Source organism: Myxocyprinus asiaticus, chromosome 20 (genome assembly GCF_019703515.2).
Source record: "Myxocyprinus asiaticus isolate MX2 ecotype Aquarium Trade chromosome 20, UBuf_Myxa_2, whole genome shotgun sequence".
Taxonomy (NCBI): Eukaryota; Metazoa; Chordata; class Actinopteri; order Cypriniformes; family Catostomidae; genus Myxocyprinus; species Myxocyprinus asiaticus.
Genome location: NC_059363.1, coordinates 10,017,650 through 10,030,084, shown reverse-complemented (window position 1 = coordinate 10,030,084; position 12,435 = coordinate 10,017,650). Strand labels below are relative to the sequence as shown.

Genomic DNA, 12,435 nt, shown 5'->3' with positions numbered 1-12,435 from the left:
CTCATATACTGTATGTTGTGTTGTATAGGGTGTATCTCATTGGATCAACTCCAGGAAGATATCAAGGACCTGCTATGGAGAAGTGGGGCCATCTAAGATTACGAAAGGTAATGTTTTTTGTTTGATCTCACATTCTTGTGTGATTCAAGTTCTTTTGCCTTGAATTCCCTTCAAGGCAATTGCTACAGTCCCTCCACTCTCTAGACAGAAGAATGATTAAGTGTTCATAAAAAGCAATGTGTGCCTGTAGAATGCCTCCTTTCATTTATTTATTAATGGAATTCAGATAACACAGGCAGAGAGGTGTTGTTTTGGTTATGACAAGAATCTGAAATTGAGCAGGCAGTATTCAGTTTCCGTTTCTTCAGCTGAAATACGGTAATGTTTATTTTTGTTTGTAACTGACTCACAGTAGTCTGACTTTTAAAGCTGCAGTGTGCCATTTTTACCTTTTCGAGGGTCTAAAATGTTCTGATGTTGGAAGGTTCACCATTTTGAGGTGGCATAACATATAACAAGCATATCTCATTGTTTCTTTTTCACAGTTACTCAGCGAGCACACATGGCCCATGCAGAATGAAGAGCAGTGGCCCGTGATTGGTCAGTTCTCTAGTATTGGCTCCATGGGTCTTGATAAGACTAAATGGTTGGCAGCTGAGTTCCAGCGGACTCTCACCACACTGGGGAAGGCAGGGAAATCATTTGCCAGGCCAGAAACAAAGATGCTTCTGGTGAGTGTTTCGAACATCCCCTGCAGAGTGTTATGAAACAGTGAAAGAAAACTGCTCGTATCACTGTTGTACCCTCTCTGGGTTATGAAACGATCAACCTCTGCTGATCTAGCTGCAAAAAACATCTTTCTCCATTGATGGCCATTCAAAAACATCTATGTATTCTGAATACTTGGCAAGAAATATTTTTATATATAGAAGATTTTTTGAGCACTCTTTAAATTGTATTATTGACTTTCCTTGTCTGGTGCCTTTCATATCACAGCTCAGGATAGTCACTAGTAAAAGTCTGAAGCCGCAGTCACACTACACTTCATTCTCCATGCACTTCCATTCAAAAGCATCCGAACTTGATAGACCAGAAACACAATCTCATGCAAAGAAATATTGCATTCCTCTGTGATTTTAGAGGAGGAAATAGCCAATTTGCTGAGCAAAATAGCAATAAGGATTGTGCCACTGGAAGACAGCCGTCAGGGCTTTTACTCCAGGTATTTCGTCATCCCTTAGAATGGAGGAGGTCTCTGTCCCATTCTGGATTTGTGAAACCTCAACAAATACCTCAGAAGGTACAAGTTCAAAATGCGCACTCTCAAAACACTCTCTCAGTTTATTCGTCCCAGAGACTGGTTTACGTCAGTCAATTTGAGGGACATGTCTTTTCATGTGGGCATCTACCCGTCACACAGAAAATCAGGGAATAGCTTACAAATTGGTGACAGTGCCTTTCGGACTTTCATTGGCATTGAGAGTCTTCAGCAAGTGTGTGGAGGCAGCGCTAACGCCACTGTGGTTAACGGGTCTCAGGGTTTTTGCTTATCTAGACAATCTACTGCTGTACAAAATCCAGTTGTGTGGAGCAATGACTAACCACACCACAGTGTGTGGAGCACACTTTCTCTCATTATGGGCGATGCACATTCCAGGATTGATGAATACGGGGGTGGATCTCCTGTCCAGGGGGAATCCTCTTTATGGAGAATGGAGAGATATGGGCGAGCTGCCGTAGATCTCTTCGCATCGCACAAAAACACTCATTGCCCTCTGTTCTTCTCTCTGGCGAGAGACAGTGCTCCTATGGATGTGGATGCTCTTGTGCATCCTTGGCCAAACACGCTACTTTACGTGTTTCCTAAACTGAGTCTTATCATTCCAACTATTAAAAGAGTAAGAGAATATGGTCTGGCCGGGGAAACTGTGGCTGGCGGTGATATTTAAACTTTTGTGCGCCCAGCCATGGCAGCTCTCGCTGCGCAGGGATCTCCTGTCACAAGCGTAGGGGGATAGTGAGAGGCTTAATTTGAGTGTCACGGGTATACACCCCAGGGTGATTGAAATGATTCAGAGCGCAAGAACTGCTTCAACGCACTCCACATATGATCGGAAATGGGCTTTGTTTGAGCAGTGGTGTGCACACAGACACATTGTTCCATTTTTATGTTCAGTGGTAGATGTTTTGTGTTTTCTGCAGGAACTTTTATTTATACAATATTAAAACCACCTGCCTAATATTGTGACTGTTAAAAAAAAAAAAAAAAATTATTAATTATATATGAATTGGTTATCAGCCTTTTCCACCACCTTAGTTATCGTATCGGTAAAATCCACTATCGGTCGACCTCTAGTCATGATGTAATTTTCCTGTGGCTCTAGAGTAATTGGCCCTTCGCTAAGCCCTAAGACCTTAAAACGTTTTTGACCAATCCTGTCTTAGCAACTGTTGCCGGCGGCCATTTCTCTTACACGCGTTTGCTATTTTTCAATGAGAGGCTACGGGAGTTATGTGTGTTTGAGCAGTTTTTAGCAGGATTTTATCAAAATGATCAAAAAATGTTTTTGAAACATGTTGTTGCTGGGCCACTTGTAATAGTGACATGAGGTACCCAGAGAGGATAAACACAGTGTTTTTTCTTTCTTTTTAAAAAAGCCTTTATATAAATCTCAAGAAGAGCATGCTATGGATTAAACTGTGTCATTCCTCACTCCCAAATGAACATTTATAACATCAGCAAGGACACCTACATTTGCTCCAAGGTAAATTAAAGCTAATAAATTATCATTAATTGATTTATGTATTGATTTAGGTATTAGTAAAGGCGATAGGGCATAAAGAGTTCACAGCAACAAAGTGAGTATTCTGTGAGACATTATGAGCGGTTGTGTCTACTTACACTAATGTTATCAGGTCAAAAGACACTTTTCTCTTTTTATGTGATTGTTATAATTGTTTGCCTCAATTTTTATTCACAGTCTTCACAGTTTTTAATCAAGTTACTGTGTAATATAACCAATTCTTTTACAAAAAAAAAAGCATCAGATAAATATGCTTTACAGTGTCACTCTTTATTCCAGCCCACGTATTAATATTATCCATTCCGTTATGAGAATAATTAGCCAGAAACCATGCCATTCACGGCAATCTCCCATTCATTCCTATGGGGAGTTCTGCAGAGCTTGACAGACAAGTGACTGTAACCAAGGGGGGGCAAAGCTTAGCGAAGGTTCAAGTAGTCACATGGCATTTACGGCTCAAAAAACCTGGCCTCAGAACCAAATGCCTGGGTGCAAAGATGTTGAATTTCAAATGGCGTACTTTTGGAGGGCCAAACAACTGTCACTGAGATGAATAGGAATGCTAATAGATTGCATTTTCTGGATATTTTAGACCACCTTGGTAGTGACATGCCCAGATGGGTCTTACGATAGAGACAGTTGTGTATTCCTATACCAGCTTGCTTGTCTATTAGGATAAATTATTTCTCAATTGTGTCTCTGTTTTAATTAGGATAGAATCAAGGAGGGACGCTGGAACGCACATGTGCAGCCTGTTTCTGCCTGTCCGGGAATGCAGAAACATCGGCTTCATTCCTCTGAGCCATGAAATTTGTTGACATCCTGCATGTTTAATTAGCAATTATTATTCATAGCATATTTTCATTCTCAATATTGGAATGGCAATTTGCAAAAAAAAAAAAAAAGGAAACCCATTCTCTTTGTAGAGTGTCACGTCTTGGCACGAGTTGTTATGGAGAATAGTTACAATAATTCTCACCCATACTGTTATTTGCATAACAATGTCTTCTCAGATGGAGGGACAGATGATTGATATCTATCTGATAGATCTATTATTAAATGTCAATTGAAAAGCTAAGGCACCACACAGAGTGTCTTCAGCACTGAGAATATGACAGCAGACAGTCCCATCAGGGTTTAAATGGCACTGTGTCCTCACTTCAAACCAAACACTGATAATTAGTGCCATCAGAAACTCCACTGAGCTATTGGGGTGATTAAGTTCCTGACCCTTCAGAAGAAGTGCAATTATCCAGGAATTCTAAATGTAGGCATATACCGGTAAAGACCATATACATACCTGTATGTAAGAAGGCACCTTTCATATTGCAAGTAGTACTGTGTGAGTAATGGAGTTTTGTTGATAGATAGACAGACAGACCGACCGATCGATTGATTCATAAAATGTAATAAATCATTTAAAATTCTGTCACTTCTAGGTTTACCCATCTGTGGAAAATGTGAGAACAAGTTTGGAGGGCTATCCAGGTATCATTCATTCTTTTAATTCTGAAATCAAGAAAAAAGGTATTTTTCCTCGTACCTCTGTAGTTATTACATGACGACCCACTCTTCTTGTTCTTATCCCTGCAGCTGGGGGATCTTTACCTTACAGCATACAGACAGCTCAAAAACAACTCTGGCTTCACTCATACTTCCAGTAAGTTCTCATTTCTCCATTCCCCCACACGTAAACCTTAATTTTGACAACTTACTCATCAATATTCAGCCTGAAATGACCCTTTTTGAATGTTACCATAAATATTCCCCTGAAAAGACTCCTCAGGAACACTTCAGACCCCGTGATCAAAACAGCTGCCTTCCCCAAGAGTTGTCTGACCCATAAATTGCTCCTTAGAAATTTCAATGAGCTTCTCAACCCATCTTTCTTACCATTTTATCTCATTATCACCATAAATAAGCTATTTTACTGGTCGCCTCAATTTTGCAAAGTGATCAGAGATTCAGTCTCAGTCCCCCCTCTAGAGAACACACTCAACACTTCTACTCTGTATATTTAAATGAGTCTGTTTCGACTCGTGTATTCATGGTTGAATGATGACAGCAATCAGACAGAACCTTCTCTCCATCTGCACATTATGCTGTAAAATACATCATAATTTCTCTGCACCTGCAAATGGCATGAGATGTGTCATTGGGTGTTATTGCACTTAGGAAAGGAATAAGAGCAGGAGTTTTCACTGTTTCTCACAATTCTTTGTCTCCCTCTCTTCCTTTCTTAATCTGTCGGCAAAACCAGCGGATGGCATGCGGATGTGTCTGGTAGGAGCAGTGCGATGCCCCACATTAAAACCTATATGAGGGTTTCACCAGACTACACACAGCTGGCCTGGTTCCTCGTCACAAGGTTAGATACAGCTGAAATTTGCTTGCTAAATGGAATTAAAGGGATAGTTCGCCCAAAAATTTAAATTTTGTCATTTACTCACCCTCATGTTGTTCCAAACTCGATTTTAAGACTTGGTTTCTCCCGTGGAACACGAAAGGAGAACTTCAGTCACCATTCACTTTCATTGCATCTTTGTTCATTCTCGGTGGGGCGCGTGGTGAGTTGGGCGTGGATGGCGTGAAGCCTTCACATGCGCTATGTCTCTGTGGCAACATGGCTCTTAGCAGCATGGACTCTGGACTATTTACTGGTTTCCTCAAACTGTTCATGCAACAGTGCTTTTACAGATAATCAAGGCCCTTTAGCACAGTCGGTCAATTGTCGTGGTAAAGACTCATCTTGGTGGTAAAGTGGAGTGGATGACCACCAGGTGGGTTATAAAAAGTAATGGCGTGGTAAAAGTGCACACTTCCCTTTGATTATCTTTCAAGTTAGTCCCAAAAATAGCATCTTAAATTCAGATGTTGAACTAGATGGGTTGCCGAAAATCATCGAGGAGACAGGACTCAATGACAAGGATTTCTTCTGCTAACTAAGACCATAGTTTTTTTTTTTCACTTGCCCTTGCAATAATTTCACTTACCATAATAAAAAAAAATAATAATAAAAAAATTGCTTCATTTTGTCTTATTCTTTGGATTACAGTATTTTAATGTATTTATTTCAAATTAAGATTTCTTGACGAGGTAAATCTAAAATTACAACAAACAATAAATCTATATAATTTTAAGTTGAAATGTAAAAAATACCTAATTTTCAATAAGAACTTTAGCATGAGGCTATATATCCAGTCCTTGAATGTAACGTTTAAAAAAAAAAAAACGCCTTCTGTGTTGATTTTCATTCATGACCGAAAGAAAACATAGGGTCATCCTTATTTTTTAATTTTCTTTTAATCTTATTTAATTATTAGGGAATCCAACAATTTGACAATCATACATAAATTATATAGCTTTTATGATTCCTCATTATAAACATAAGGAAGAAACAAAGAACAAAATAAATAAAATAAAATAAAAAAACAAAGCAAAACATACAAAAAAGTAGAAAAACAAAACGGTTCCCATACCACCCTCCCCACCCTAGGGACTTAAGTCATACAACACTAATAGGACAGTCAATGCTACACACTTACTCAAACTACGCTATCAAGATAATGGAGAAGGGGAAATCAAATCTTATCAGATTGATCCAAGACATTCTTTATTCACATGGTCAATATTTTAACACAAGATGTTCCTGGGGCCAAGCCATTTAAGCCCACACAATTTGCATCTCAAGTCATTATGAATAGCCACCATTACTGCGGCATGTCTCAAAGCACCGAATATAATTGTGGTGGAAATGCACAAGGAGATTTTGAGTAGTGTCTCTAGGTCATTCTATTCTTTTGCTTTTTCATGTTTAATGCTAGCAGTACTAGTTTAGGTGACATTAAAATGCTATATTTGAGAGATGACTTGGTGCAACTTGGGTGAATCTTTGCTTGGTGGTTTCGTCTACAGTGCCAATTTGTCCAAAGCTGCCTGGGGTGCCCTGGAGAAGAACAACACTCAGATCATGGTGCGCTCATATGAGCTGGGAGTTCTCTACCTGCCTTCAGCCTTTGTGAGTATTGTGACTCAGTACTTGAAAACTTACATCATTAGAACCTTGTATTGTGTGCCTGTTTCAAATGCTGTAAGTGATATATCAGCCAGGCCAACAAATTGGCCAATATTTGGCTAATTTTGAAATACCACCACTGCCCTCTTTGGATATTAATGGGATAGTTCACCCAAAAATCATCATTTACTCGCCGTCATGCCTTTTTTTTTTTTTTTTTTCTACTGAACACAAATGAAGATTTTTAGAAGATTATTTCAGCTCTGTGGGACCATACAGTCGAAGTGAATGGTGACCAGAACTCTGAAGGTCCAAATAAAGGCTTCACAAAAGTAATCCATACAACTCCAGTGGTTTCATCCATTTTTTTTTTTTTAAGTGATCCGGTCAGTTTTGGGTAAGAACAAACCAAAATATAACACTGTAGGGTGAATAAATGATGAGAGAATTTTCATTTTTTGGGTGAACTATCCGTTTAAAAGGATTGGTAGTTCCCCTTTGTTACTTTCAAATCTACAGACAGCCTTATCAATAGATAAATTACTATTTTCTGGTTTTTGTTTCTAGGGAATTTTGAGTAAATATTGTGTAAAAATATTGTTATTTAATGTCAGCAATTTTGTGTTTGTCTCATTTGCCATTAAATTATATGTATAACGGCCATCACTTTGGATATCAACATCGGTTTTAGCCATTGAAAACACCTTATCGGTTGGTCACTAGTACAATCCAGCTAAAACCAGCTTGTGATGGAAGCTCCACATGGTTTCTATTTGGTTGAAGCTGGTCCAAGATTTTTTGATTGTGTTTGAAAGTCCAACTTGACCACCTTAAGCAGGTTAAGCTGCTTTATTTTTTTTTGTTTTTTTTTTTGCTTGGTGTTTTTTATGAAATAGAAGCGAGCACAATGCATACATATAGGATAAAGCCCTGACTCTACATAAAACCCTACATTTTCTTCTTAGATAAGAGTCTCTCCATATATCCCCAGAAGGACAAAGAGATGAAAAAACAATACCACCTTATGGTGACATGACAGTTCCTCTCCATTGTGGACACATCCTTCAGAAGTACTCTCAGTGTGTAAATACTGTACATTATGTTGTTGAGTAAATCTCCTCTTTCTCCATATGGAGAGAGAGCTTTTAATGCTCACGTACTCGCAGGGTAATTTGTCCTTGTTGTCAGGGTAGGTCTTAGAATTACTTCAAAAGTTGCTAAGCAACAGTATGGTTCGGTTCTTTTGCCATGGAAAAAAAGAGAGAGGGAAAATGTGTTTGAAAGAGAATAGGGAAAGGTTTTGCTGTCTTACTCAAAAGAGATATGTTGTTTGTTTGTGGCCTGAAGTCTTTTTTTTTTTCAGAATAGCACAATCTTGTATATTTCCTGGTTAGTTCTTGCTAGCGGCAACTTGTGTGACTTTAAGCATTTAAATATTGTGATAATTAACTCTCGAGTCATCAGTGGTCCCTGGAGTTCAGACTAGTTAAGAGAAATGTTACTTAATAATAGACCCATAATAAGCAAATTATTATAAACCTGTAATGACTTTTTGGTAAGATGACTGACATGGCTCAACAAAATAGATATATAGATATAGATTAATATATTACAAAATGCCTAAAATTGAATATATAAAAGTATAGATAAAATTACGTTTTCTTTCTTGCCCCATTGGCAAATTGCTTTTTTCTTGATGTAAGCAAAACTCGAATTATATTTTGGGGAGTTAATGCTTAAAAGAAAAGACAATTTGCCAATGAGGTAAGAAAAATAAACTTATTTCAAGATAAACTGTATTGTCTGATTACAAGTTGTATTATCTTAAAAATGTTTGCTTTTCATGGGCCTGGGTAGCTCAGTGGTAAAAGACGCTGGCTACCACCCCTGGAGTTCGCTAGTTTGAATCCCAGGGCATGCTGAGTGACTCCAGCCAGGTCTCCTAAGCAACCAAATTGGCCCGGTTGCTAGGGAGGGTAGAGTCACATGGGGTAACCTCCTGGTGGTCGCTATAATGTGGTTCATTCTCGGTGGGGCGCGTGGTGAGTTGAGCACGGATGCCGTGGTGGATGGCGTGAAGCCTCCACACACGCTATGTCTCCGTGGCAACGTTCTCAACAAGCAACGTGATAAGATGCGCGGGTTGGCGGTCTCAGACACGGAGGCAGCTGAGAGTCGTCCTCCGCCACCCGGATTGAGGCGAATCACTACGTGACCACGAGGACTTAAAAGCGCATTGGGAATTGGGCATTCCAAATTGGGTGAAAAAGGGGGAAAATCCACAAAAAAAAATATACAGTATATACACTCACCGACCTCTTTATTATGTTATTTTATGTTCTGTTCTTGGCTGACAGAAGTGGAACCTGATGTGGTCTTCTGCTGTTTTAGCCCATCCGCCTCAAGGTCGGACGTGTTGTGCATTCTGAGATGCTATTCTGCTCACTACAATTGTACAGAGGAATTATCTGAGTCACTGTAGCCTTTCTGTCAGCTCGAACCAGTCTGACCATTCTCCGTTAACCTCTCTTATCATCAAGGCATTTCGCCTACAGAACTGCCGCTCACCGGATGTTTTTTGTTTTTCGCAACATTCTCTATACATTCTAGAGACTGTTGTGCGTGAAAATACCAGGGATTCAGCAGTTACAGAAATACTCAAACCAGCCCGTCTGGCACCAAAAATCATGCCACAGTCGAAATCACTGAGATCCAATTTTTTCCCCATTCTGATGGTTGATGTGAACATTAACTGAAGCTCCTGACCTGAATCTGCATGATTTTATGCATTACACTGCTGCCACATGACTGGCTGATTAGATAATCGCATGAATAAGTAGGTGTACAGGTGTACCTAATAAATTGATCGGTGAGTGTATACTGTATGTTTGGATTTTTTTCTTATTTCAAAGATGTTTAGGAAATTGATGTTTAGGGTAACACAAAAATGTAATTGACATAGCTAAAATTGAACCATTTTGTCATATTACCTGTTTTATAATGTGTCATGTCATACAAAAAAAAAAAAAGAAGTGAAGTATGAAGGTTAAGTATGTTACTTTTACGAAGTTTAAATATTTTCTCCTATCCCAAGTTAATATGCAGATTCAACATAAGTAAGCCATTTGTAGGTTGATTCCCTGAAAAGTGTAAACACTGTGGCTCTGTGGTGCTATCAGAGCATTGCTTTGTTTGTTTGGGCATTCTGGACGGCCTGAAACCAATGGTGGGAGTTTGGGGCAAGACCATCTGTTTGTCCAACCCATGGAAGACAGGATAAGGTGTCCGGAAGATTTTTTTGCAACTCGTTTGAAATTCTAAAAGCATCTGTAACATGCTAGTGCGCCCAGAATATTTCTGTAACCACTTGAGCACACATCCATTGAATATTTACTATTTCTTATTCTCTTGAACTATCCAAATGGCTACTGCGATTTAAGTACAAACAAAAGCAACTGTGCTTAACCAAAACAGGGATTCAAAAGACTTGGAGATGCTAGTGAAAAACGTAAGAGCCAGGGCAGCAAGTTGTGGAAATGCAGTGCTTTTTTATTACAACAATTAAGCATACTCTGACTCAGTCCATACTGTCTGCCTGCCACAGATTGAGTATAAATGTAGATATATTGCTTAATTATTAACTCACCCTGATGTTACTGCAGTCCACATTGACCTCAATGATGTCTCTGCTCAACCACAAAGACAAACTTCTGAAAGACACCAAGCTCAATTCATCTGTTATTCATGACAGCTGTGACATTTTAGTTTTTATATTTCTTAGAGACCATACTTGCCACAGTTGTAAATCTTAGGGTTTTCTACAGAGGACACTCTGGGCTTGTCAGATATACCACACACTCATGTGTTCTAACCCACTAGGTGACACTACACGTGAATAGGGTAAAATAAAAAATAAATATAAATAAACTTATTACTTTTTAAATTATATTTCTGTGCCAACGTGTGACAAACACTCATTATGTCTGAACATATCGACTAAAAGCAGACACTGCTAATTCATATGTATAGTAGAGTGCATTAAATGTATACAAATTATAAACATCTTTTATGTACATATTTTATTTTTTTACATTTTCATTAAAGCAGTGTTGCAGAGAATGTGCTGAAGAAGAAAATTAGCTAACAACCTAAAACGTAATTTTTGAATGGAAAATCATTCCTTCATTTTTATAGTAACTGGGTCCTGAAGTCCTCATCAAATAAAATATGAATAAAATGTTTTATTTTTATTTATTTTAAAAATGTCCTATGTGTCTTATGCACCAGACTCTTTATGGACATTAAACAAAACTGCAACAAAAATGTTTTTACTAAATATAATTTACTGTATATGCACAGTAGGCATTCATATATATTACACATATTATTATTATTAGGCCTGTCAATAGATAATAATTCATGATGATTTATCTGATTTTTCTTTAATTTATTTATTTATTTTATTGCTGTCGACACTATTTATTTTATTGTCAAAATATACAGTTGCTTTTAAAATATGCAGTAGAGCAATGTTTAATGCATTCAGTTCCCCTTTTAAGGGAAGAAAACAAAATAACATGTAACAAAGATTTTTGCCAGTAGCAAAATATCATAGGTCATATTTGACTTGAACTTTGATGATAATTTAGTTCCACCATGCAAAGACTGCAACATGAATTAACTTTTGTTTTTGAACAAATTAGCTGTTAAGAAGGTCTTTTTCTATCATTTACTAATTAACACGAGTCAGACTATTCCATTGAGTCTTGCGCACCTGAGCTAGTGGTCTTGCAGTTGGTTGCAAAGTGGTAGAAAGAAGATAGAACAAAATTAAGCAGTTTTTAATGTCATATTGGGCAGATGCATTAACCGCAATAAATCTAACAGTGGTTAAACACTTCAAAAGTTAAAGGGATAGTTCACCCAAAAATGAAAATTCTCTCATCATTAACTCTCCCTCATGCCATCCCAGATGTGGGTGACTTTCTTTCTTCAGCAGAACACAAAAATTTTTAGAAAAATATCTCAGCTTTGTAGGTCCATACAATTCAAATGAATGGGTGCCAAAATTTTGAAGCTCCAAAAATCACAAGTCAGCATAAAAGTAATCCATAAGACTCCAGTGGTTAAATCGATATATTCTGAAGCGATATGATAGGTGTGGGTGAGAAACAGATCAATATTTAAGTCCATTTTTACCATAAATTCTCCTCCCTGCCCAGTAGGGGGTGATATGCACGAAGAATGTGAATCACCAAAAACAAAAGAAGAAGAACTTAAATATTGAACTGTTTCTCACCCACACCTATCATATCGCTTCAGAAGATATGGATTTAACCATTGGAATCTTATGGATTAATTTTATGCTGTGTTTATGTGCATTTTGGAGCTTCAAAATTTTGCCACTCATTCACTTGCTTTGTGAGGACCTACAGAGCTGAGATATTCTTCCAAAAATCTTCATTTGTGTTCTGCAGATGAAAGAATGTTCCTAAATGTATATAAACGTCTTGGAAAACATCCTTATAAGCTGCTCATTGACTGTATCCCACTACTTGCGGAGACATATTGTTGATTCTCCTCCTAACAGGTCACTTCCCATCTCTCACAAATAGC

The 12,435-nt window shown here is 38.1% G+C and overlaps 1 protein-coding gene across 2 annotated transcripts in view; it reads left to right on the top strand.

The window, feature by feature from the left end:
• Positions 1–12,435, top strand: part of tdp1 (tyrosyl-DNA phosphodiesterase 1) — a 51,138-nt gene that overhangs the window by 13,696 nt on the left and 25,007 nt on the right. For both annotated transcript variants that reach the window (XM_051647093.1, XM_051647092.1), the window contains exons 9-14: positions 29–107; positions 546–731; positions 4,244–4,292; positions 4,398–4,464; positions 5,065–5,172; positions 6,720–6,822. In XM_051647093.1, the coding sequence (XP_051503053.1) occupies positions 29–107; positions 546–731; positions 4,244–4,292; positions 4,398–4,464; positions 5,065–5,172; positions 6,720–6,822 (592 nt within the window). The remainder of the gene's footprint in view (positions 1–28; positions 108–545; positions 732–4,243; positions 4,293–4,397; positions 4,465–5,064; positions 5,173–6,719; positions 6,823–12,435) is intronic.